Genomic DNA, 27,812 nt, shown 5'->3' with positions numbered 1-27,812 from the left:
GGTCTCTGCAATTGTGACAGTACCTGTATATAACAATATAAATTCTGTCTCATTACGGTTTAATTGTGACTTTCTCACCAGGTTTTTTCTATTGGCTGCATGCACTCCATGCACTGTAAGACTGCAGTCTATACGAAAATTTACTTTAGTACTTTATCTTTACATATTTGCTACCACTTCCTCTGAGGTGTGATCTGCAGAGCCCAGCCTAAAGAGGTTCCTGATGTTTCATCGGTCCTAGCAGGGAACTAACTGGAGCTGCCTGGTTTGCCTCTAACATCTTGCAGTTGGAGTTGTGGTCAGCTGTATGTCCTGACGGACCGATGGGGAGACTCATGCTCTCCTGACGGTCCAGACCTGTGCAGCTTTCCCGTCCCGGGCGGCATGGTGGCACAGTGGTTAGCACTGTCGCACGGGAGGTGAAGCTGGTTAGAGCGGGTTGGGGGTTCGATCCCCGGCTTCCCCCGTCATGTCGAAGTGTCCTTGAGCAAGACACTGAACCCTAAGTTGCTCCCGATGGAGACCAGCACCTTGCATGGCAGCTCGGTTGCCATTGGTGTGTGAATGTGTGAGTGAATGGGTGAATGAGACTTAGCTGTAAAGCGCTTTGGGAACCGTGAAGGTTGAAAGGCGCTATATAAGTGAGATCAATTACCATTTACCGTTTGTCACCCCTGCACATACAGTACGTGGATCCTGCTCCCTGGTTTTTACTGTTTCTCCCGCAGCTGCCTCTATGTGGGTTTGTAGGTTATCACTGAGCAGGCAGGCACCACCTGCCAGACTGTGTCTTACACACACATACACACATGTGGTGCATACCCAGGACATACACATCCCCAATCATTTACTTACAAGGCAGGGTCCAAAGACTGTACCAGTAACCAAACTGACAACATGCCTTTATTCACCACTGGCATTGTTTGTCAAGTCTTCAGCAGTGACTTTTTCCTTTGAGCTGCCTAAACAGAACCACAAAACACTGTAGTGCTTTAGTTTCCAGGAGCATACACTGTAGGACAAATGCAAATGAGTCGTATGTGAACATAATCTTTAGGGCTGGATTTAACACACACAGACAGTTCTGTTGTGATTATGTTTCAGGGATTCAGTTCAAATCAGTGACTTTATTGTTTTGACTATTGATGAGAAACCATATTCTACCAGCAGCAAACAAAAGGCCTGCTTTCAAAAACCACCAGAGACTTCACACATTCAAAACAAACCAATACTTATTTTGTTTGGTAGGTCTGAGTCATCCTGTTTTCTACTGTGTGTGTGTGTGTGTGTGTGTGTGCGTGATAGAGAAACAGAGATTAAGACTGTACAGTATGTGTGTGAGGAGGCCACACAGATATCCCATGCAGAAACTGGGCCACATGCTGAATGGAACACACACACACACACTCAGAGAGATCCAGGGCAGCAGCATGTGAGTTTGAAGCCCTGAAGGAGCTGAGGATTCTGAATACCGTAAAGTAAATGAAGCGAGAATAGAGCTGATGCAGGCAGACAGCTGCAGTGTTTTGATCAGCTGATACATCAGCTGAGTGTGTGGTGTCATCAGTGATTGGCGGTATGGTCAGCTGTCAAACCCAGTGCTCGTTTCTGCTGCTGTTACAGTATCTGAGTGTGCCATGTTTCACCAGCACCTCAAGGATAAAACAAAGAAAAGATTCTACAGGACACATCTGGAGGACTTTTTGATCATGTGATGATGACGTTTGCAGAGTTCTGTACTGGATGAAATGTGTGAATGGATCATAATATTTATTGCCATCCTATTGCAAAGAAGAAGAACTTGGATTGTCCTTGCCGTCATAAACAACCGCATCTTCAGGTTTCTGCTTGAGGTTCCCAAATCAATAAAGTGGCCATGCAACCCCCCCCGCCAAACAAACACTCAAACACACAGTTATCCACACAAGCAGGTCTGACAGGAGTCACTGTCAGATGCAACATTCAGATAGTTTGAAAGTGCACTTTTAGTTGTGAACTATCAAGAGATAATTCTGGTTCACAATGCCCTTGCTTTCATAGTTTCTGGTCACATCGCAAGAAGTTTGGCTTCAAACATGTCCATCATTCCTGCTGTATCATAACTGATAGAACAGATGGATGAAACTGTGAAAGTTGTAATAAACTGCAATTGTCTTTATCCCAATATTGATAATACCAACTGACCAATGAGGAGATTTGACTGACATCCTGTGACCTCTTCTTTAACATCTTATTACCCTCATCTGTCTGTTTCCAGTCAACATGACCCCAGTGGACCAGCTGGACCAGCAGTGAGCCCGATCCAGCTGGAAGAGCCCACACCAATACACTCCTATCTGCAGTAAGTAACCTATAAACAGAACCTACCAGCAGTAATATGTATCTTGTGATATTCTGTAATCTATGTTTTCATAAAAAATCTGGCCACTACAAATCACTATCTGTTAGCACAAGGACAAAGAAAGAAAGAGACAGAATCACTACTGGTAACAAGCCTTCAACTCTCAGCTGGTAATTAGTATTCCTCTCTTCTGAAACATTCATCACCCAGTAAACCAAAGACAGCAACATTTTGTCCACGCTCTTTCCTTTGTGCTATGCAGCCTGTGACCTCACAGCCACATATAACATATATTATGTACATGCATAATATATATAAGCTTCAGGCTATACAGGTAAATATTACAAATTCAAAGCATTCTGCCAGACAAATACTTCCAGAAGCAGCTTCAATCAGTGGGGAGAGCTGTGAAGCAAGAGAATATATCATCCAGTGCAGCTGCAGTGCATGATTCATTTCCACTGTGTTTTACTCCATGCAGTTCCACTGGATGCAGTGTGAAATGCAGCAGCACTCACTGACAGCTCATCAGCTGCCCTGTGAAGGCTGCTAGAAAGATTTCAGACTCTACATTTCAACAAGGACATCATGGAAGTATTAAACTCAGACATGTTTGATACAAGCAGAAAAAATAATTTAACTGGTTATAGTTTATAGCAATAGTTTATAGCGCATTTGGTAGATGATGCTCTGTTACAGCTGTTATTTTGTTAAAGGCAATCTACACAGTGTGCTTTCAGTGAATGCTAAGGCATCAGTGGCATGAGTTACTGCATGACGAGACAGCAGTGTGGCCTCCAGCAGCTCTAGCCTTTCTAATTACTCCACAGACTGGCCACAGCGTAGAAATCAGTTTCATCTGAGGATGTCTTAAGAGGGAGAATGGAAATGTGATGCAGCACATGCATTAACCCCCCACTGGTCAGTAGATCAATATGGGGACCCGAGAGGCTGTTGAACCCATGTTAGACCCTCATGAACATGACAGCTGTACCAGCTGTAAACTGGCCTCAGTGTTTAGGGCGATATGTTGCTCTCATGCCCTGCATATAGTGTGTACTACTGGTCTAACTCATTAACTTTATTTCATGTAGCCTAACCTTTGATCAGTTACATTTGGTGCATTTGGTGTGAATTACAATGGGGTAGTAACTATTTGCCCAGACTAAAGCCATTCCCTCAGGCAGGGACGTAGCACTGAATCCAGGACCCTATACATGGGCATTCTCTATGCCCCCCTCCCCGCATCCACGGCTATTCATTCTAGTATCTTTTTGGGCCCTCCTGACATCAAGCCCCTGTATACTCAGGCCCCCTTGGACATTCTGTTATTGAAATATACTGGGTGAGGCTACAGTAAGAAAGACAACAAGTCCTCCAAACTAAATACTTAATAACCTCAGTCATGGTTAAACCAATGTTGACTGTGGCGACCGGTGTGCACGTCTCACTCTGTAACAACACCACACTCCTTCCACCTTTGTGTCTGACAGCCAAGAGTCATTATTCACATGGCCACTAGAGGTCATAGTCAGGTAAATGGAAACACTGGTCTTCCAGCGAAGGAGGTCCCTATAGACAAGTCTGCAATGTGGCAGACTGGAGCAGATGAGACCTCGACAAATCAGTCCAGATTTGCACCATTTGTCATTTTGCACAGTCATTACAATTCTCTTGGCAAGCTACAAGACAATAAGCAGTAGAAGTGCAAATGCACTGATGCACCAGTAGCAGCTCATGCCTTCGCTCTTCTGTCCAGGCACTGTGATTTGGATATGAATGGGAAGGTGAATACTGCTGCTAAGAAGATCACTCCCTCCAAAAGTGCCAATATGGTGTCAGACCTGTCCCCAGAAGCCCAGCCTTACACCCGGGTGAGAACACACACTCATAAAGTAACCCATCCCTTGTGCATCAAACCTTAATTCCGGAAATTTAATAAATACATAACCAACATATAAAACCTCTTCCTCTTCTTCTTCCATGTCCGCTCTGACCTGCAGACGTCTCGTACTCCCAGGAAGGCGGCTATGTTTGGGAAGCGCTCCAACTCTATGCGCAGGAACCCCAAAGCAGTGGTCAGCAAACAGGGATGGCTGTACAAGCAGGTAAAACCCCAAAACTAAAAGAAGAACCAGTCACGTTTAGTACAAGTCAGCCCTTCTGTAGCTCTGGAGGCGCTTTGTCAGATCTGTCATAGTGATGTGTCAAAAGACGCTATCAAGTTGCATTATGGGAATTATAGGATTCAGCATTTTGAAGCTTGACACATACTAGGGACTACAACTCGGTTGCTGTGCTTTTGACCATTCCAATCTATAGCCAATCCTGTGTTCACTTCGACATTGTTCACCCATCCAGAGAGACATGGTAATAATTTTAAGGAGATTAAGGAGAGGGATGACTTCTTCTACTGTCAGCTCTCTGGAGCAGTTACAGGGTTTTGGTAGTGTCACAGTCCATGAACAGATTAAACAGATACCTTTTTAAGCAGATTGAACTTTAAACAATGAACAGAAGCGAAAGAACAATTGACAGAATAACAAGGTACAGGATTTTCATTTTGCAGTGCCTTTAAAAACCATTCACTACCAGAGTTTGTTCAGGTCCGATGTTCTCTGGCTGTGGGATTGTGTCTGACAGTGTGCCTGCATCAGATCAGCGTAACATTTGGCTTTCAGCAACAGTTACATCCATTACCAATGCTCAGTGCTGAAACAGGAAGTAGGGTGACCTTCATATTGCAAACTGAAAGTGTGGAGGTGTTGTGGCCTTTTGTTATTCAAAGGCTGAATAAGAAATCCCTGAAGTGACCAGAACCAACCATGACCCTGCTGCACTGGCTGCAGCAGCACTCACCTTTATGTGTTTAATCAATGCAGAACAATTCATTGGTGTTTTTTTGGCTTTTCATGGGATTTCTTGACAACAACAATCATGATAAAGATGATGATGATTAATGAGTGTGTGACGTGTGGTCCTGCAGGCCAGCAGTGGAGTGAAGCAGTGGAACAAGAGGTGGTTCGTCCTCACAGACCGATGTCTCTTCTACTACAAAGGTTTGTCCTTCATTTTGATACCTGGGACTTTTAGTTTATATATTATATGTAATGAGGAACTGTGTTGTATTTAGAGCATATATATGAGACAGGACAGTTTGCTGTGATATGCATACGTTGGCGTCTGTGTGGTCTATGTCTGACAGAAGCTCTGTCATAAATTGACATTTTATCCCGTTTTTAGCCATAATTTTATGATCCAATTTTTAGAGCCTTGTCATTTTACATACATGTTTTAACCGAGTAAAAAGGTTTCAGTCATCAGACATGTGGATTGTTTACCTGAGCCTACCATCACAACTAAGGCTAAAAGGCAAAAGGTCAGTACAACAAGCATGGCTGTGTGTAAGGACTGTGAACTCGCATACTCACAAATGAAAGACAATATCTATCACCTGGAGACAGAAATCCGGGAAAAGGACAGCGAATGTTTCGTTTCAGTCGCTTTTGCCCAGATGAAGCACATCTCGTATATGCAGTCATCTACTCTTGGTGTCCCTCTTCTCAAATGTTAAAAGCCTCGAACTCGGGCTCTTCTGCCACCCTTCCGTGGCTAGCATCAATTAATGCTGGTACCAGTGCCACTGCTGCAGAAACCGTGGACCTGGATGCAACCTCACCTCCTGGAGCCGAGCCCAATGTCCCTGGAGTTCCACACCAAATCGGACCTTCCGTAGCCGTCCTGGACTGCGGTGGTTCATGGCGAGAAGAGAGAGTCGGTGGGGGCTGCACCACAACCTCAAACCGCTACACGACTCTGTCTGATGAGCCTCTGGCCCACCTGGGTGATGCCCCCGCAGTCCCACTACAATCCGACCTGGACTCTTCTCTGGCTACGGCCGTTTGTTTTTAACCACCTTTTTAACCTTTTAAAATTCCCATGGTGGGCCGCGGTGCTGGTCGTTTCAGCAGAGTCCTTAGCCTTCACACCTGGCTTCAGTCCATTTGTAGGGCTCTCGATGTGGGTTTCATTGCCAATTTGAATCTGTTTTGGGATCAATTTTCTCTCTTTAAGAGAGACGGAATTCATCCAAACAATCAAGGCTCACGAATGCTAGCCGCTAGCATGCAGCACGTAGTGCAGTTCTCTTCACGTGACTGTTTACACTCCACACACACACACCCCGGAATCCCCCTCTCCATCTCCGGTTTCATCTTAGGCCACTGTTTCCAGCGCTAGTCCCCCCTACTGTCCTCTCTTGGCATTAACACCTCCACTGGTTAATCTCCCTATTCAGACTGTTGACACAGATAGGGCTTCTTGTACACATTGCGCTCAAATAATCTCCCCACACTCCTAGATTTCCTGTTCCTCACTGAAACTTAGTTAGAGTCTGGTGAATATAGCCAGCTCTTAGAATTGTATCCCTCCCGATTATGACTGTTTTAGCTCACCCAGGCTTAGTGCTCTTGGAGGAGGTCTCGCAGTCATTTAAAAAAAAAAATGCCACAAGTGCACTCCCATTGGTACTAATGCTTACACCAGTTTTGAGTTTTTATTATTAGTTTATTACTTTACACAGCATGTTGCCAGCCCTACTCACAACTGTGGCCATACCTTGGACCTAGTGTTCACGCTTGGTCTGACCATTGCCTCTCTCAATGTGGAGGATTTGGGTTTCTCTGACCATCAGTGTACCAAATTCTCCACCTTATTTCACACTTTCCCAAATCCTCAATTACCTGTTTGTTACTCCCGCTCTACAAATACATCCACTGCATGTAATTTCTTAGATGCCTACAAAGCCTCCCCTCTATTCAGCAGTATTAAGGTCCAACCCCTTCAGCGAAACAGACAGAACAATTAATTACAACATTTCATTCACTCTGTGGAGACATCATGGACTGTTGCCCCTCTGACAGTCAGAAAACCTAGAGCCACAAGTCAGCCATGACTGAATAGTGACACCCGTGCTCCCAGGCAACAATGTTGAAAGGCAGAATGTAAATGGCTTCATTTGAGATACTGAAATGCTGTTTGGCAAATTATCAGAAATCTGTCAAAGCTGCAAATATTTTGCCACCATCATCTCCAGAACTTCACACAGCCCCAAAGCTTTATTCCACACAATAAATTCCACCCTGTTGTTGCTACCTGTCCTGTGTCCCCAGCCATTTTTGAGGACTTTTTAAACCTTTTCTCCACCAAAAATGATCGCATACGATCTAATATTTCACCGCCTACGATCCCTCTCAGATGTCTGCCTGTTCTACCATCCTTAACGACTTTCAGCCTGTGTCCCTGTCCCACATTTATGACACAATCTCTCGTACAAAATCCACCACCTGCCCCCTGGACATTGTTCCTACATACTTTTTAAAGCAGGGGTCTCAAACTCAAATTACCTGGGGGCCGCTGGAGGCAGAGTCTGGGTGAGGCTGGGCCGCATCAGGTATTCCACAAAAAAAGCTTTGCTAAAAAAAAATCCAAACTTCTCAAACTACATTACTAACAGTTATTTAACTTCAATGGGTTCTTCTGAACACGAACGTTCCTTCTTAACATGGCGTCTCTTGCCTGCTCCTTGCTGCCAGAAACCTGGCAGCGCTTCCTCTCACATAGCTGAGCCGAACAGAACAGCCCGGTAGCAGTCGCCTTTCTTTTTGCGCTCGATATTCATGTCTTTCATGATGATATGAACATCATGACATTTGTAGATGGTAGAAAGTACCGGGTTAGTGAGCGCAAAAAAAGGCGAATTCTACCGGGCTGTTGTTGTTGTAAACGTCGTCATAGAAACAAGTGAAAGCATGAAGCCGGGACAGTGGGACGCCATTACCCCATGGAAGCGTTATTTACTGGCTTTTATTTTCTATAATAACTCCATGGATGCAGCAGGAGCATAGTGGCGTTGTCTGAATCAAATATGTTGTGTGGCACAGCAGCAGGTATGCCTGGTTCTGTTTTATTAATGTCACACACTGTGGAATCACATGCACGAGCCTCATTTGCTGTCACACAGTGCGCCAAACATGGATGTAAAGGTCTTTTAACGTCCGTTTGTACGTCTGCTCTACTCATTAGACCTCAGTGAGAATTACGCACAGGTTCTCCAACAGCTGATCAGTACGCACAGCTGCTGTGGATATTTGGGGCGACTTTACCCAAAATTCATCACGTGTTTCTGCAAACCGTCACCACTGTAAAGCGTCTAACATTAAACTTTTATATCAAGGTGGGGGCCACAAAATATTGTCCTGCGGGCCGCAATTGGCCCGCGGGCCGCGAGATTGAGACCCATGTTTTAAAGGAAGTATTGGACACTTTAGGGCCCACAATTTTACTTATCATAAATAGCAGTCTCGCAATTGGAACCATCACGTCCTGTTTTAAACATGCAATAGTCCAACCTCTTATTAAAAAGCCTAACCTGGACAAATCAGATCTAAACAACTTCTGTCCCGTCTCCAAGCTCCCATTCCTTTCCAAGGTACTGGAGAAAATTGTCTACACACAGCTACTGCCTTACCGAGACAAAAACAACATCATGCAGAAATGTGGTGGTGTGGTCACTTTTGGTCTGCCTGATTGTGCTTTGGATACAACTGATCCCATCTCTGCAAAGCGTTTTAGAGTTCCATGCACTGCCTTCTTAGAAACCTTTAGTCTAGCCATGATTTGACGCTGAGAAAGCCCCTCTTTGCTCAGAATAACAATTCGACTTCTGACACTTTCACTTAGTTCACTTAGCAATGATCTGCTGGAAACTTGAGGCCCAGCCATATTTATAACAGGTGAACACACGTAAGCTGAGTTAATTGAACGAGCCTCCGATGAGTAGATCAAATCCACAGTGTCATCTGAACGCATGCTGCGATGGAAGGGATAAAGAAATCTAACCTTTTGTACACAGGAGTTAAGTTGGTCAATGCCACAAATTTGCTTACATTTGCAACATAGTGCAGAATCAAAATATTTCGTCTTCATTTTACATGTCATAGCTTCTTGTGTTTTTAAATGTTTTTGAATCGTCAAACTTTGCAATTATTTCCAGGTTTACTTGAAAATATTTGAGATTTTCAATGTGGTCTTAGACTTTTGGACCCCACTGGAAATGTTCATCTTTCAACCACATTTGGTATTTGTATAAAGAGTGTCATTTCTGTGTGTATGTGTGTGTGTGTGTGTGTGTGTATGTGAATGTACACACACTCATCAGAGGCTTTTCTCACATGCAGATTAATGGGTCACTGAGCTAACTTTGGGATGCAGCCTGGCTCTGCTCTCTCTACAGCACCAGGGTAATGTTGGCTGCAGTGGTAAAGTCTTTAACCAAAGATGAGACAAGCAATAACAAATATGAGAGAAAGTGATTAATTTCACTCTTAGCTCTGCATTAAGCTTCCCCTTCAGTTTTTATTGTGAAAAGAGATGAAACGTTTCCTGTCAGAGAGCATGTGAATCTTTGGAATCTTTAAATCCCTTCAAACCCATCCTCTGACTTCACTTTCACTTCTTTTTGCTGTTCTTACACTTGCTAATTCCTTTGATTTGCACTAATTCCAGTTGATGATTGAATGATTGAGCAGATCTTCAGGCATAACAAATTAAAATATGAACACGTTGCGTTGGCAGTCCATATGCGTTCATTAATAAAAAATATCAAACATTAAACATTTTGTCATTAGGTTCATAAAAGATAACCCGGCTGGAGTTACGTTCCCTTCAAAACACATTAGCCAGAAAAAATGAGTATGTGAGTATAACTGAACGGAATCATTTGCTATTCAGTTAAAGCTGCTGTAAGCGTTATGTTTTGGCAAAAGAAGTGTTTAATAGCTTCACCTTCTGACAGCCATCATTGAGATAGAGTGTGTGATCAGTAACCTGGGTCTCTGGGTCCCTCCGCTGTGTGTAAACAGAAAATACATTTACTGGTATCCTGTTCACACTTTATCCAATCAGGAGAGAGAGAGCTCTACAAAGAGACGGCCCTCTGTGCACGTTCACTGTTCCGACAGCCCATTATTCCGAAACCCCAATAGTCCGAGAAATTTCCCATTCGTCCGAAGGCCCATTTCTCTGAAAATACACTCTCTCCCTGCAGTTGCGTTAGTTAAGTGACTACCGGCCAGTTAACGTGTAAGTTAATGTGTAAATCAGAGGTCCTGAACACAGAGAGGCTGCTGAGGAACGGAGTCACGGAGCGCATCTCCAAAACTCCACAGCTCCTGGAGCACATTGGACAACACTGATGAGGCACCCTCCCACAAAAAAGAGAGAGAAAGAAACAGCCATCAGCACATTAAGATAAAGCACTAACGACTAACAGGCTGTGTATGTACTAGCTCCTATTTGTAAAATACTTTGAGATTTTCTAAAGCTTCTTATTTTGTTCTAGTCATGTGATTAGCTTGTTTACATTGCACTTCGCAGCTGTAACCGTTTTTTCCCCACGGGCACTTTTACCTGACCGTTTCACCTCAACACTTCATTCATGGTTCTGATTATGTGGCTTGTAACGCAATGGTTAACAGCTGGAAACCCCTGTGTTAACAGAGACAGGTGATAACCAGCTTCACATGATCCAGGATCCCCAATGTTTTAGTTTTAGTAAAGCAAGTGACCCAAAGAGAGACAGAGATCTCAGGACAACAGCTAGCAATATGGAGGTTGGCTGCTAGCCAAGTTCTACAAACTCTGTAATAATAAACTTCAATACAACATGCAACATGCTGCCAACGATATTGTTATTTGAATAATACAGGGTCTTGGTGCTCACCTCAAACCTGCATCTTATCAGTCTTTCTGTCTGCTTTCTGTCGGCCTCTCTGGCCTCTGTTGTCTCTTTTTACCAGAAAATTCGATCTTCATCTCATAATGTGAAATACGCTTGCAAAATCTATATATCGTTATTATGAGAGCTTTGTCTTCATGTCATTATGAAATCAATGATGAAACTAAAATCTCATATTCACGAGATTCACTTACATCTCTTACATTGTAAGTACGAGAATTGTGAGATACGGATCTCATAATTATGGTAACTGTGAGATCTTTTCTTCCTATAACTGTGAGATAGCATTTTATTTTATTACTCCAGTCTTATATATGGTAACTGTGTTAGTGATCTGCCGTGAGTCCTCAGAGCTGGTTGTTGCCTTGAATACTTCCTTGTGCAGGATTCCAGTACTAAAGTCAGGATAGTCCCAGAGGATGTACACAGAAAACCTGCTCTGATAGAGCAGAACAGCCAATGTCACAGTCCCTTCTGGATTTACTGCTGCAATTTTCTTCTTTCTTTGTTTATGATTTGATACCCTTGTTTCCCTTTGTCTTCCTCTCTCTGTAACCATGTAACTAAATAACCCAGGTTAAGCTTGCGATCATTTTACAAACATGGCCTTAGAGCGCCCGAGCCTTTCTCTTCTTTTCTTTCTTATTTGACGTTAATTCCTTCTGTGCTGGGGGCTTCTCTCTTTATTCTGAACACGTCGGTTTTGTTCCAGCCTCCCCTCCGCCTCTGCCTGGCCCAGCTGTGTTTTGGAAACGAAGGCTTAGAGAGAGGGAGCAATGGACGGAGGAATGTGTGACAGTGCAATTTACCACTGCGATTGCTATGCCAGCGAGGACCGAGGGCCAAAAAATGGGCACAAGGGGAGGAGAAAAAGCACAGGACTTTTGTTGTCTGGTTGTGTTTCACAGGGTTGTCTCTGACTCCTCCAAGGACAGCTTGTGCTTATATGAGTGTGTCTGTTCAGAAAAATATAAATTGATGTTTTAGGAAAAATATGATATTTCAGATCTTTTTTTGCTTTGACTTGACTACATAAATAGCTCAATTAAACAGTTTTGAGTTTGTATTCATGATGTCTTACTTTCTAAATTAATATTTCATTTAAAAAAAAAATCCAGATTAGATACAAATCAATATATAAAAGTAGCTGAATTAGCTGTTAGCAGGCCCTGTTTGTAGTGTACCCATGGATATACATACAACTATCACTGGATTACTTTGATACTGAACATGATCAGAGAAAAAAGATGGTTGAGAACTCTTTTTTTCCTCTGATTTATAAGTGGATTTATGGAGGTTTATTCTGGATGGACATCAGAGATAATGATATTCTGTGTAATGCTGAGTAATGACTACATGATATCAGCCCGACAAATGGGGGGCGTTGGGAACAAAAATGGCTGCTGGGATTGTTATATCTCGTGGAGTGTATCGCAGTGGACGCCTCATGACGTCCCCGCAGAAAGACTAGCGGGTCAGAACTTTTTTCCCTTGTCTTGTCAAGTATGACAAATTTCACAATGAGTTCCAAACTTGACCAATAGGAGCACAGAGCGCTCTTTGCCTGCACACATGTTGACGTGAAAGAGGAATGATGTTGGTACTGCGAGGTGGAACTGTGAAACAGAGGAAAGGTCTCCGTTTTTTAGGCGTTTTTCTCTATCTCCCGTGTGACCACCATGCAGCCCTAAAATGATAAATAACCATTACCAATTATAATGCTGCAATGAATGATATATGATGATACATAATATCAAATTAAAATGTAATATCCTGTCATCTGTAATTTGAAATGTTTATCTTCTGTCAATAATGCCTAACATTTTTACACACAATGACAAATTAGTTATTTATCAGATTTGTAAGTGGTGAGTTTAATTTTTCAAAACATTGATCTGACCTTGGAATAAGCTTATGGTTGAACTTAAATGAAATACTGTACGCCAGCTATATGTTGTAGCCTATCCTTTTTTTTTTAAACAGAGACCCCCAAAATCCATAGTGTAATGCGCAAACTGCACACATGTCATCCTCATGGTGGCGCTAGAGGAAAAGTCAGGGAAGCACCAAGGTCAGTGAGCGTCATCATCTGGAGAACATAAATGTGTGTACCAAATGTCGTATTAAATGACATATTGTCACTTTAGTTTGCATAGTATGTACATATGATGATTGTTAATGACTGATTCTGCTGTCACACAACACTTCAGACTGTGGAAGGTCAGATTTGTCTCAGGCTTTTATGTTGTTCAAAGGTCACAAGAATCTCTTAAAGGGGACCGCTTAAAGGGGACCAGTTACATTTCCAGGTCTATATGTATATACAGTTAGCAGTAGTTAGCAATTACCTCAGAAACAAGTAAAGCATTCTGTCCATCAAGAAACGAACCAACTTTCCTTCTCAATGGAAAAATCACTTTCTGCGAGACACTGAACAACCTCCAAAACCTTGAAGAGTAAAGTTAGTCCTGAGCAGAGCGGCTGAACAACTGAAGAACTCAGTGGGTGGATGAGCGTGTCCCTCTACTTCATGAGCGTGCTTTCACTGCTGTGCCTGGAGCTGGAGATGACCATATAAAGAAATGCTTTACTTTTATATACGTTTACCTCATTACTTGAAACTTTGGCAACGTTTAATATGAACATCCGATATTGTAACATTATATATATGACAGAAAATAAGGAAAAGCATAATAGGTTACCATTAATGATTAGGATAAAAGGAGAAAACATTTGTCTGTGTGGAGCCCAGTCTCCAATTTGTTTGAAGTGTCACACTGGCACTATTGATATGATGCAACTGAGGTAACTGACCAAATGATGTGTTGGGATTTATTTTCCACCATGTTTTCTTGTAAGAACTCCAGCAGAGGGCACAGGCCCTTCATTGTCTGCTGAATGTTGTTGAGAACATTGAATAAGAATGAGCCGGTTCTGGTTGACACACCTTTGTGAAATAGGCACTTGAAGCAGTGCCATTGGATTGGCTGTCAGGGAGGAGGAAGGGTATGCTCCTGATCAGTCTGCGCGTGAGAGCTTACAGCTGCAGTGCTGAAGAGGAGACTGCAAATCTCAGAATCAGGAGGAACAAAGAAGATTCTGTCCTGGTTGAACAACATCATGTCCTTTTCTCTGCTCTCGCTATGGCTCTCAGCCCATTGATTGGTACAGAAGACGTAAATGGCTCTCCAATAAATAGTTAAAAAAAAATTTCAACAGCTACAGTAATATCCTGCTACAGCTGGGCACTGTAGCTTTTAGCAAACGCTACTCAAACAGGAGGAACTAGTGCATTGTTGGGGACTATTTTCAACGGCGGATTAGTACACATTTAGTGAGTATCTGGGGCAGCAGGATGGTGAATGTGTGATTGAGCCAAAATAAACTACAGTGTGTGTGCAATGACGGAACACGTCACCCAGTGCAACAGTGTGGGCTCTGCATCTGTCTGTCAACAACAAAAATATAGAATATCACCATGTCACATGGTCCGTGTCTTCAACCCTCTTTGTTTTTTTTTATCAAAGGGAAGTAATGTTACATTTTATGTTATGACAACCTTTAAGAATCTGCAGGTAATTACACTGATCTAATTCATTAATTACTACTAATTAACTACTTCTAATTAATCAGTGTCAGTTTTGATTGATTGTTTAAATGGTTCACCTGAATTATGAAACAAATTGTTTTAAAGATGTTTAAACATTCAGACCGTTGATATTTTTCGTGCTGAGGTTTTGAGGATGATTCAGACATGGCTGTGAACAGTTTTCATTAGAGCTGTTTTGGACTAAATAAATGGTCCCTGTTAAGACTGGATTATCTGTGGACCAACAACAGGTAATTTTGGTGCTGTGCTTCATCAGCAGTATAAAAAATTGATTAGTTATATATGATCATTGCACACATGAACACATCCTGACAGTGTGTTGTTCAGGGTTCATTGACCATTGGAAATACTTCATTAATAACTATAATAGATACTTCATGTCATGTCATTCATTATTTGCTCACAGTAGGAGTTATATTGTTGACATTTTGTCAGTAAACACTTAAACATGTCCTTATTTGCTTACAACAAAATAGTGTGTTATGAGCCCTTTATTAATGGTTTATATGCTGCTTATAAAGGCTTAATGCAGCTGTTAAGCTAAAGAGTTACTGTCATGTGTGAATACTGTGACAGAGATGATGATTTAGGTCATTTCCCCTGAGAAAACACCCCAAATTAGCTTCTCCAAGATGTGAAATGTCTTCGTTCTGTGTTTTACATCATTATCCAATGATATTTTTCCTCTTGTCACTGTGTGCTATCTTCACTTTGTGTAGCTTCCTGTGTGTTGCATTGAGTGTTTTTGTACTCAGATAGTCTGACAGAATGCACTTTCATGCTTTCATTCTATAAATACAGACATCAATAAATCATAATTCAAATGTGTGTGGGAGAAACGAGCTGTCACTTGTGTGTGTGTGTGTGTGTGTGTGTCTGTCTCATTGGTGCAGCAGGTACAGTTGGCTGGGGGCCGAGATTCCTGCAACACTGAGTCACATGGGCTGATCATTATCTCGCGCAAACACACACAGAGCAGGGATCAGTGTATTGTATATGATTGCACAAGCCCTTCCCCCTCCCTCAGATCTCTCTCTCTCTCTCCTCCCTTGCCCTGGTTTGCTCTCTCTCTCTCTCTCTCTCTCCCTCTCACACACACCCACACATCAACACACACACACTCAGTCAGCGGCAGAGAGAGCGTCGGTGCAGAGCTACGTTCGGGAAGTAAGAGGTAGGAGGTCACACAGAGAGGAGTGTATCCCTTTTCAAACTGCTGAAATTTTCATGCCTCGTTCCATTATTGAGTCAGCACTGGTGCTCCCCTTCCACAGTGCTCCTATTTATCACCGCTGGATCCTGGTGTGTGTGTGTGTGTGAGTGTGTGAGCATTTACCGCTGCTTATGACAGGGACCCTTGGACCATAATGGATATCTATTCTCGGAAGCTGTCACCGTGGGAGCAGAGTGTGCTGGGAGGAGAGCAGCTCTGATTCCTCTCTCATGTTTGGACTGTGAACACTCCTCCTCTGTTGTGCTGTCTTTTATCTTGCAGGTTGAATGAACCAGCTCAGGGTGTAATTGTTATTTCTCTCACACAGCAGTTGTAGCCATGCATCCGGTTGTTATTCTGTTCATTTTTCCTGGGATGTTTTCACACTTTAATTTTTCCCCTTCACAGATGAGAAGGAGGACACGGTGTTAGGGAGTTTGCCACTGCTCAGTTTCCGAGTCGGAGGAGTGGAGCCTTCGGATAACATCACCCGCAAGTTTGCCTTTAAGGTCAGTAAGATCCTGGTGGAGGGACAGAGGGTGCTGGGAGGTCTATGTGTAATTGCATTTCATGCAGAGGATGCAGTGGGAACATAAATGAGTGCATATGGGAAAAAATATGTGGGAATATATTGGTTCCTTACAGACTGTAAGCAATGCAAGCAGCAGTATTGTTTTCCTGAGCGACAGCAGCATTTACAGAACCATCGCTCTAAAGCTGGAGGACTCCTCCTTGTGCAATGCGACCGCTTATTGCAAAAGCAGGATTTACTATTGTTTGAACTTGGTTGCATCGCTGCGGCTCAGTGAAGGGTGTTGGTTTGGTTCTGGTTGATTGATAGAAGCTGACTGGCTTCATGGCTGACACATGATGTTATTTATGACCGTTAAAGTCCCCCATGGGGACTGGAGTCTCGGTCTCATCAGAGTGGAGGGCTGATGGCAGCAACCTTGAATTAAGACTTCCGCTACAGTGGGTTTTCATGTCATGATCAGATTCTTAGTCCTTATTTTTGATCAGATGTTGCTTTATGTTGATGTTGTGTATATTGATTTATGTTGATACATATGATCATTTTGTTAATTTCTCTTAAATTATACACCAGAACCATCGCCTTGCAATTAGTTGGAAATTTCAGTAGATTGAACATGAGCTGTTTTTCGGTCACAACGCGGACTTTCTTTGCCTCTTTTTGAACTCTAACGAAGTTGAGTTATTTTGGAAGAGGCTGACATGAGCTGCTTGAGTAAACAAGCATCTGAGGACGGTGATTGGATAATGAGTACATGTTTTATCTTGGCATAGCTCGAAAAGGCCTCACATAGACAATCATTTGTGATTTCCAACACTGACACGACCAAATCCCAAAAATGCTGATTGATAAATAATGTGCATCCAGATTCAATAACATCCTTAACAGAAAGCCTCATCCTTGTAGTGTGAAGGTTTATGTACTTGTAATATTTTTGGAGGGAGGTAATGACAAAGACCAAATGGATTGTATTATTGCCGTTCAAGACAAACAGATCAAGGCTGTTTCCTCAGATCCTGATGAATCACATCAGCAGCAGCAGCACAGCCACCTGACAGAGCTGAATACAGATGAGACGATGAGGATGTAATGTAGGTTAGCTGAGTCTGGATCTGCTGAGTAAAGCTTTATATAAGTTGGAAAGTTAGCCTTGTTCCCCCTTCAGCATCAGCATGAAACACACACACAGTGACAGCTCTCTCTCTCTCGCTCTCTCTCTCTCTCTCTCTCTCTCTCCAGCTCTCTCTCTCTCTCGCTTATCTCTCTGCCCCTTCTCTTACTGCCATCGCTGTTTGTCATTATCAGTTTTCTTCACTTTTCAGAACATTTAGTGCGTTCTGTTTTTCTCTTTCATTGCATGCCCAGTGCAAGCTCTGGTGCAAAGTCCAGTGCATGTACCCAGTGTGTGTACACACATACATACACACACACACACACACACACACACATATATAGGTTCCCCACACACAACTGCAGTGGACACAGACTGAGCAAATATACTCAGTGTGGCGCTGACATCCTGCCAGGGGTTGGGGTGCTGCTTGTTAGCTTATGTTCTGACTGGACACTAAGTCCTGTTTACTGTCCAATCTCACTCATCATGCCATGACCCTGCCAGTTAATATTAACAAACTACACTGTGTAATATTAACATTAATCATATTAACAATTATCAAATATATGTGTGCACACTTTGAAGGTGCTTTACACAAATACAGCAGAGTCAAAAGACTAAATGCATCACAAAGACTAAATCTATAAATACACGGGAGGAAAATAAAAATAGGGATAAGACATAAAATATCATGAAGGAGAGTAAATATAAAACACTGTGACGAGGCCTTTGTATCAAAGTTAGTGTGAGGAAGTGATTTTAAGTCAACACTGATTGTGAGAGTGACAATCAGATACAGTCAGCTCACACTGACAAAGGAAGTGGACGTCACATCTAGGGTCTAGCCCTTTCCCCTGCTTAAAGTCTTTATGCTAAGCTAAGCTAACCACATCTTGACTCCAGCTCTGTACTGATGGCACAACTTTACAATACAAAATCACTGTTTAAAGAATCCATGGTCAGAATGTTCAAACTAGGCAACATCTTGCTAGTTTTGATAGTTTGGGGGCACTATCACACCCTATAACAAAATCAAGGAGCGTGTCTTTAGGTGGATTTTCTTTGACACAGCTAACTTTCCCAACTTGTTTTGACACATTCATTACTCAATAAATTTATTGTGGAATTCTGTTCATCAGACAGCCTGCAGCAGAACACCTGTGTACAATTCATATAATATCTGCCATCACCTCATGTCGCAACGCCTTTGTGCTTATTTTCAGTTGATGTTGAACTCTGCCCTCTCTTCAGTTCATGCTGGTCTGGGCGCAGTGTAACAGAGCTGTTTGTTTAGGTGTTGACTCTGACTTTGTCTGCCAGCCTGCTTGGTTTTATAGGGGCACATTTATTTGGTTATATTTTCACTGCCTATGTCCTCCCTCTATTTGGGTCTGTCCAGGTCAAACTGCATTTGGATCTGGGCTAATTTTCCTCAGGCCCCTTTCTGATCGGCTCTTTTTCGATTTGGAGCTCTCGACAATCTTTTAAAAAGAATAGAGTACAAAATTACCCACAATCAGACTCACATGATAACTATGTTTGTGCTGGGGTCATGAGAATTTGGGGACTTGAAACACAGACCAGAAAAAGCTTGAGAATCCCTGTCCTAAACCATCATCCCCCTGGCAGCCACGATCCAAAAATATCAATACTGGCCCTCAAAACCCACACTGGTTAACCCCACTTCAACCCGTGAGAACAGCAAAGGGCCACCAGGCTAATGTAACAGGTACCAGGGGAAATACAGACTAAAATAAAACATGGGCAGTAACCACTATGCTGAGGAAACAATTGTGACATTTTGAACCTCTTGTCCGTTGTGATGTCCCCTTTCTGCAGGAGCCCACAGTCCCCAGTATACACTGCTTAATGTGAAACCTGCAACGGCTCTTTGAAGTCTTGAAACAGCTTCTTGCAGTCTTACTTCTTTTGGTCATTCCTTAGGCATGTGGTTCAGATTGTACAGATGGATGGTGTCCTGTAACTATGAATTACATAATGACAGATCAGTGTCAGTGACATGAGTGGTTGACACGTGTTGTGGGCTCCTTACATTCTGTCTCATTGGACGAGCTCCCTCAGGGCGTCGTAGAGGCGGAGCTCAGGCTCTCTGTGGTCCTGTCCCAGCATGCCTCCTTCAAAGCTGTCTGATGATTCCTGTCCAACCACTTCTGTTTGCGAAGCGTCACTTCAAAATGATCCACAGTCTCTAGTCCTGCTGGTATCTGTCTGATAACAGAATGAACTGGCGATTGCTTTGTTGGAGGCAAGTTTCTGTCTGAACTGTGCACAAACTAAATGAAACTAAACTCCAATAAAACTTTGACTCAACATAAGAGTCATAAACAGCATTTGAAAGAAAAACAACTTGTCCAAAACAGAAAACAAGTGATATCTGACCCAAGCTTTTTTTTTTTGTCAACATATTATGTGTTTGGACATGAATGTTTCTCAGTGTTATTCTTTCCAATTGAAATGGATCAACTGGAATGTTTGTCCTCCAAGTGGAAGGCGTCATGTGTCACTGTGCTCAACAACAAGCATTGAGTTTTGGTAACATGCCAGAATCAGACAGGTTGTAAACACACCCAAGCACACAGAAGTCGGCTTTATAATACAGTCTGCATGGTAGCTTCCATCCTTAGAGATGTAGAACAGGAAAATAGATCATTATGGCTCATTGAGGCTGTCTGTTGCATGTCAGCCACTTGATATTTTTGTGTGTGAAGCTCGGGTTGGGAAGTCACAGTGCAGCTATTGTGAATCCTCTGCAGTCTCATTGAGGGAGGAGGTGCAGGTGTAGCCCTCAGCAGGCCGAAGGCTACACAATCCCAGACCACATCATTTAAGGATTCTTCCCTCAGATGGGACGGCTCGTGTGCATCAGTATGTTACCCAGATGGACTAGCCATCTGTCTGAGGGGTTTCCCTGTCTTTGGCCCAATGCATAATCCTTATTAGGAATAAACTGGATGCACATTTTGATGAACTGTCAAAATAGGGTGATTAAATGAAAGTCGCGCTACAAAAATAAGTTCATTAGAAAAGTGCGAGATCACCAAAGTCAGCAGGATTCATCCTCTGAGGACCATGGGTATCGGTACCCAGCAACAGGACCAAAGTGGTGGTCTGACATTACCATCCATGGAGCCGCACCGCAACTTTAAATTTCAATTCAATTCAATTCAATTCAATTCAATTCAATTTTATTTATATAGCGCCAAATCACAACAAAGTCATCTCATGACACTTTACAATATAGAGCAGGTCTAGACCGACTCTTTATAATGTTATTACAGAGTTCCAACAGTTCCCACCATGAGCAAGCACTTTGGCGACAGTGGCATGGAAAAACTTCCTTTTAAGAGGCAGAAACCTCGAGCAGAACCAGACTCTAGGTGGGCGGTCATCTGCTTTGACCGGTTGGGTTTGAGGGAGAGAGAGAGAGAGAGAGAGAGAGAGAGAGAGAAAGAGAGGGAGGGAGAGACAGAGACAGAGAGATAGACGTAGAGACACAGATAGACACAGATAGACAGACAGACAGACAGACAGACAGGTAGTAAATAACAAAGTCTGTCGTCACAGAAAGAAGCAGTCAGATCTTCATAATCACATTACTTTCATGTTTTGTCTTTCATCCAGCCCAGTCTGACTGAGTCTGTTTCTGACAAGAATCTAGATCTAATCTTGTTGTAGAAAATCCTGTTCTTATGTCATTGTCACGTCAAATTGTAAACAATCTCATCCAGCTAACTGAGTTGTTCCCCTACATGGCAGAGATGTCTGCTCTTTAGGAGTGTTGTTTTCAAGCAGCAGCCCCGTCAGAGAGCTGTTGAAACCTGTTGTACCTGCAGCTTTACTACCCAACTCTGTAGAGGTGTGGCCGTAGCCAGGAGACATTCAGCAAGGAGAGAAATCTCTGTCCAGCACAAGGTTTGTTGTGTCTCAGTCTTCAAATCAAACCAAAACTCAGTGCCCTTAGGGTGTTTCAGTTCTCAAAAAAAACATACGTGTGTGCTGCAAAAGAGGCTGAGGCAGCAAAACGTGTGTGTAGAACCAAGCACCTTTAACCCTTTCACGCATAGTGGTCACTACAGTGGACAGCTATTCAAAAGCTGTTTTCTTGTATATGCATGGGTTTTAATGGTGTAGTTGCACATCAACCACCACAGTGGACGCTAGTGCGTCATCCCATACACTGCCACCCACTGGCCAGCCATTGTAAGCGCAACACAAATGTCTCAAAACCAAGATGGCCAACGGAAGGCCGGAAACGCTGAGCAGCTCAGGAATACCTTGCCAATCCTTCTATAGTAGGAGACCCTAAATAAATGTATAATTTATAATAAATAGTAAATAAAATTTGGTAACATCAAGTAACAACTAAGGAGTAATACAATTGTTAAAATTTCCATTTTATTCATTGGTGTGTTAAATACATATTTCTTCAGTTGAAAACTCAAACGCATGCTGTCCATGCATGTGAAGAACTTTGTGTGAAATGAACATTTGAAAAAAATTAAGTTAAAAATTTTTTTTCATGCCTAAAGAGAAATAAAAACACTTCGTCAAAATCCTGACTGAGGCTGTCATAATTCATGCATGAAAGGGTTAAAACAACTCACAGCCTTAAATACCTTGTTCTTATGACCCCCTCATAGGGTAAATTATTAAACTTTAGGTGTGTGTGTGTGACTCAACAGCCAGAGTCATAGGGTTACACCTTTGGGTGTGTATGTGTGATGTGTGTGTGTGCAGTGGAGCTTAGCCTCACCCTTCCTGACAGCAAACAGTTCCACAGAAGTATCGGGTGGCTGTGAAAAGATGAGTGTTCATTCCTTTGGGGCGTTTGTGCTGCTTTCTCTCTGTTCTGGTGTTCATGTCACTGACTGAGGCGACACTCATCACTGTCCCCTGCTAGATGATCCTCTCCAAATGCCGTACTGGTGGGTAAGACTGGCAAAGACAGCTTTGCAATAAAATGAACCAGGCACCTGTCAGGTGTCCTAGGAGGCTGTGATGTTCAGAACCAAAGTAGAGTAGTAGTAAAGTATGACGCTAGAGTTAATATATCCATGTATCCTGTTGTGTGAGAGGCAGGAGACTGATCAACCGCGTATTGCTGGGGTAACACATGTAGATAAACACATTTACACCATCTGCATATTTTTGGTCTGTGGAAGAAAACACTCACAGACATGTTGGAGAGTATTCAAACTTCTCACAGAAAGACCCAGTCAGCTGTTGTGGGTTTGGACCACAGAATCTCTTACTGCGAGGAAACCACTGAGCGACCACAGGCTCATAAATATCTTCGAGGATTCACCCCTTTGTTTGAGCCACAGTGTGCTTCAATAATTTCATGGTTGTCTGGACATTTGATTATGAAATGTCTTTTGTTTGAAGTTAATGGAAGTTTTAAGGCTATCTAGATTCAAGTTTAATATTTCTTGTACGTTTAGAAAAACAAATTGATTAATGGCACCATTACTGGCGCCATAAGGAAGGAGGTCAGCAAAAACAAGAGCAGCAAAAACAAAGTTCACAGCAATCAGTCCAGTGTCACAAAGATGTGGTCCACTCATTGTGGATCATTATTGATGCTCTGACCACAGCTAGTCTGTGATTTTCTTATTTGTATCATCAGATGACTAAGGAGAGACGTCATTCCACCATAAACACTGTTACAGTAAATAACATTTTCAATGACTCACATTTGGTTGATACAGTACCTCCTTAAACAGCTTTTTACGTAAATTGCTACTGTTTGGACAAGCGCGCGATCGCTGTTTGTGACTCGCCTGAGATCTGTTGTGCAGATGAGCATTGCTCCCGTCCCTGGTTAAGGTTCTCACCAAGTTGTGAGTGAAATGTTCTCACAGCTCTGTCAGGTTCTTTTGCATGGCTGTATGAATCAGTTGGCAGTCTGGTACGTCTGTGAGAGGGAGAGCCAGCTGACCTGCTTTCCATCTAGGCCATGTTATTATCTGCTGCTTTACTATCTCAACGCCACTTCAAGTTTACAGGAGTCATGGGGTGAAGAAATAGCTCACGTAGATTTGTGAAGTCATACACCTTTTTAGTTGTCCTGAGGGACAGTAAGTGATAAGCTACACTCATTGGTGTCTTTTGGGTATGGCAAGGTGGATCATTATCCTTGACTTAGCCTAAACAAGTCCAAATTTCACTGGACGGTTTGATTCTTGAGGATGGAAACAGTTTGGTCCCTAAAAAATATATCTCAACAACTGCTGGACGGAGTGCTATGACATTTGGTATGGACAGTCACACTCCCCAGGGGTTTTCGGTTTTTTTTCTAGTGAATCAGGACAATTTGCCCTTGTGCACAGGAAATATAAAACAATCCAATGGGAAGACCACCATGAAATTTTCTGAGAACATTCATGGTCCTCGGAGGAAGAACCCTTCACATCCACTTCTCTTATTCTGACACGCCATGATTGTTCTACTAGCTCTAAAGATGTGTTCAGACAAAATTGCACATTTGAGAGATTGCGCAATTGCATATAAAATCAACAGTTGGAGGTTAAGTTAACCGATGACTGCTTAATGAATGAGGAAATGATTAACAACACGGATTGGCCAAAAGCAAATCTAAATGACTGTGTTTATACGACATGCATGTATGAGTCAGTATAGCTGTGTGTGTGAGGACAGCCAGGGAAGCTTTTCAGCATCTCACAGTGACTGCTGCTGCACTCTGAATGACTGTATTGACAGTATTTCCTGGAGACTGGACTTGGCAAGAACACACACACAAGTTCACACTGTATATTCAGAACAAGGCCTTGAAGATGAAGCTCTGTGAGTGCATTATGACGGCATTAATGTTAAAACCACAAGAAACATGATCTAGATTATGTTTTGCAAATGTGCTGCGTTGAAACATTTCAAGTTACTCCAACACAGTTTATTGGCCAGGATGTTAGCGGCACTTCAGATAGATGCTAATGAAATCAAGAAGACCACATAAATAATGCAAATTACCCCAAAGTCCCCCGCAACAATAAATGCTCGTGGATGCATAGTTGCCATGGCAACACGTGAACCATGCCATTTAGCTAAAAGGTAACAGGAATCTCTCAGCCATAAACTGTGTTTCAGTGAGATTTCGGGCCTGTGCTCCACTGTGTGTGTGTGTGTGTGTGTGTGTGTGTGTGTATGTTTTATGCAGAGTGTAGAAAGTGATGCTTTCATTGTTCAAGTCCATTTACTCAAATGCTGTACTTCACTTTATTTCAGTTTGGTGCTACTTTAAACTTCAGCTGTCACTACATTTCAGGGGGGAAATATTGTGCGTTTTACTCCACTACTAGTTACTTTGCAGCGAAGTATTCTACACAAAATTTAACATCAATTCAATTCAATTAATGGTCATCTATATAGCGCCAAATCACAACAAAAGTTATCTCGTGGCACTTAACATATAGAGCAGGACTAGACCGTACTCTTAGACCCAACAATTCCCACCATGAGTCAGCACTTGGTGACAGCAGCAAGGAAAAACGTCCTTTAACAGGCAGGAACCTTGAACCTTGACTTGCAATATAACAACCTTACAGAGGCCATTCTCTCATTGAAATACATTTTATATATGATAATCCTTCTGTAGTATTGTAGGTGAATATTAAGAACACTGTGGTGTTGTTTGTTTTACCTAAACAAAAGGGAGTGAATATTTCTTCCACCGCTGCACACAAGCACTTTTATGATGAAACACCGGTTGCCATTTTCTCAACTGTAATGAGTTAGTTAATGACCTGTCAATCATAGTGTCATGTGACAAAGCAAAATGGCCAAATCCAAAACGCAGCTTTTGACTCAGGAATCAGCAACTTAGGCAGCACACTGTATCCATCCCTCTGAGGCTAGCAGCAGGGTCTTTTCTCTCTCTCTCTCTGACTGTTTTGCAGAGAAACTATTAAAACATGTGGTCGCTTTTCTCTTGTGTAATATTCTGGACGTCTGATTGTCTACTAGTGCATATATTCTTTAAAGTACATACAAAGCAACTATGTGAACAATACTGCTTGCTTTGATGTACTTATATACTGTACGAAATATACATGTGCATGCTGGTAAAAGGCAAGTATATCACAAGCCTTTCAGGAGGAGGGTGCAAATAATATAGACATTTACTTTGAGCTACACAAGCGAATCCTAATCAAAAATGAAAAAAATCACAAACCTCACCGACACTGACTGGAGGGCACTTAGTGGTACAGATCACTATATCAGTGTACATCTTTAAAATGACCCGTGCACCGCCCCAGGGTCAATAAAAGGACTGACCTGTATACAGGTTGAAAAGATGCAGGCTGCTGCTCAGCACTGGGAACAGTCTGTCCACTCTCGCAGCACTCTGGCTTTACAGAGGCTGCGGTTATGGGCCACATTCCACACAGAGGTTAGACACTCCACTTCTTTCCGACTCTGGCCTGACAGCGGTGTGAAGAGAGACAGATGTAGTCAGCTATGAAAAAAATCTGAAGTGTCTAAAGAGTCCTAATGATATGGACAACAATGTGGGATTTGAAGCCAAGACTCAAGAAACACTGGAACCTTAAAAATGAGATCCAAGGTCCAAATAAAGACATAAACTATTTCAGTCCGACCACAGAAATGTGATGCCACTCTGATTGTGTTTTCTGATCAACATAATGAGGAAATGTTTCCGATTAACATAAGCAAACATAAAATCCCAAAATGTTGAGAGTGAATGAATCAGGAATCCCTCCTCTTGTTCATCTTTCCATTCTTAGTTTCTACTTTCCTTCCCTTCTTCCTCCCTTGCTCTGTTGGTCTCTCCCCCTTTTTATTTTTTTTTCTCCTTATATTCTCTCTATATCTTATCTGACCATCTCTTTCTTTTTTATGCTTTGTCTCCTTCCTTCCTTCTTCCTTTCTGCGTCCCTCTCAACAGCCTTCTTTCCTTTGTTTTTTGTTGTTGTTCCAAAAGATATTAAATATTAATAAATTATCACATTCATTTTATGTTTGTGGTTCAAAAGAAAGCAAGTGTTAAATAATGTTGATATCTGTCACCTTTCCTTTCTGCTTCATCCATCCTTCCCTCTCTGGCCACCTGAATGAATGAACAAAGGAAGGACAACGAAGGAGGGAGGCCCACACACACACACACACACACACACACACACAGTCTTCCCACAGCCCCACCTCTGTTGCTAGGTTACTGCTGCCTCTTACTATACAGCCATTTTAGCCAATCGCATCACCTCACGTCACTGCTGGAGGCGGAGCCGCACAGTGCTCCACCGTGGAAGGAAGTAACTCCTGTTTATCAGTGACATCATTTCCCCTTGATGTCTTATGGCAGTACTGCTCCTCCTCCTACATACACACACACACGCACACACACACACACACACACACACACACACACACACACACACACACACACTCTCTTCAATCATTTGGCCAAGGTCGAATAAACAACCATTCTGTTGACACACTGACAGCATCGTTCACTTCACCACTGACACACACACACACACACACACAGAGCCAAATATATAATTCTTTTTTATTAAACAATCATCACTGTCTTGTTTTGGTAGACGTGAGGGTTTATGGTTGAAAATCTGATTAAGATGTTGTGTCTACCCATCTTTGATACATATTTATAGTATGAGGAGAGGAGAGTGTGTTGTCGCTGAGGAACTGGTAAACTGGTAAAAAACAGGAGCAGGACTGGGTCAAGATCGGAATCATTCACATGAGATTGAAATGAGATTATATCAAACTAAATTAGATCTCATTAACAGAAAGCAGTACAGTGTTTGTGGAGACCAGTTTGTTCCCACAGCAGCTTTGCGATAGAAATTGGGTTTTTTTGAAATATGAAGACAATAAGCTCTGAGGACTGACCACATGAGGCTAAAAACTTTCACTCATTAACTGTTTGTGTGGCGTTTCCTCCACTGCATGTATCTGATGTCTGAAGTTGCAGAGTGAGGTTTGGTGTTCAGAAGACACACAGCAAGTCTGTCAGGAAACATGTTCTGTCTAACAGCAGTTTGAGGCATCTTTACTTTTGATTTCAAGTCTTTTTGTAGAGACTTTTCATCACGTGGTTATTGGAATCAGTCAGAGAAAAAGGCCATAGCTAATGCTTACTGTATGTCAGTGAGCATGTCTTTGTCCAACTTCTTTGCTTGTACTGC

At 42.4% G+C, this 27,812-nt stretch overlaps 1 protein-coding gene across 1 annotated transcript in view; it reads left to right on the top strand.

Annotated features, from left to right (window-relative positions):
* plekha6 (pleckstrin homology domain containing, family A member 6) overlaps positions 1-27,812 on the top strand; it is a 56,005-nt gene that overhangs the window by 1,389 nt on the left and 26,804 nt on the right. Inside the window, exons 2-6 of the mRNA XM_070902305.1 lie at positions 2,258-2,341; positions 4,101-4,215; positions 4,345-4,449; positions 5,328-5,400; positions 16,370-16,470. Of these exons, the coding sequence (XP_070758406.1) occupies positions 2,258-2,341; positions 4,101-4,215; positions 4,345-4,449; positions 5,328-5,400; positions 16,370-16,470 (478 nt within the window). The remainder of the gene's footprint in view (positions 1-2,257; positions 2,342-4,100; positions 4,216-4,344; positions 4,450-5,327; positions 5,401-16,369; positions 16,471-27,812) is intronic.

Source organism: Enoplosus armatus, chromosome 3 (assembly GCF_043641665.1).
Source record: "Enoplosus armatus isolate fEnoArm2 chromosome 3, fEnoArm2.hap1, whole genome shotgun sequence".
In the NCBI taxonomy this organism is placed as follows: domain Eukaryota; kingdom Metazoa; phylum Chordata; class Actinopteri; order Centrarchiformes; family Enoplosidae; genus Enoplosus; species Enoplosus armatus.
Note: the sequence above shows the minus strand (reverse complement) of the source record. Positions and strands in the feature narration are given on the sequence as shown.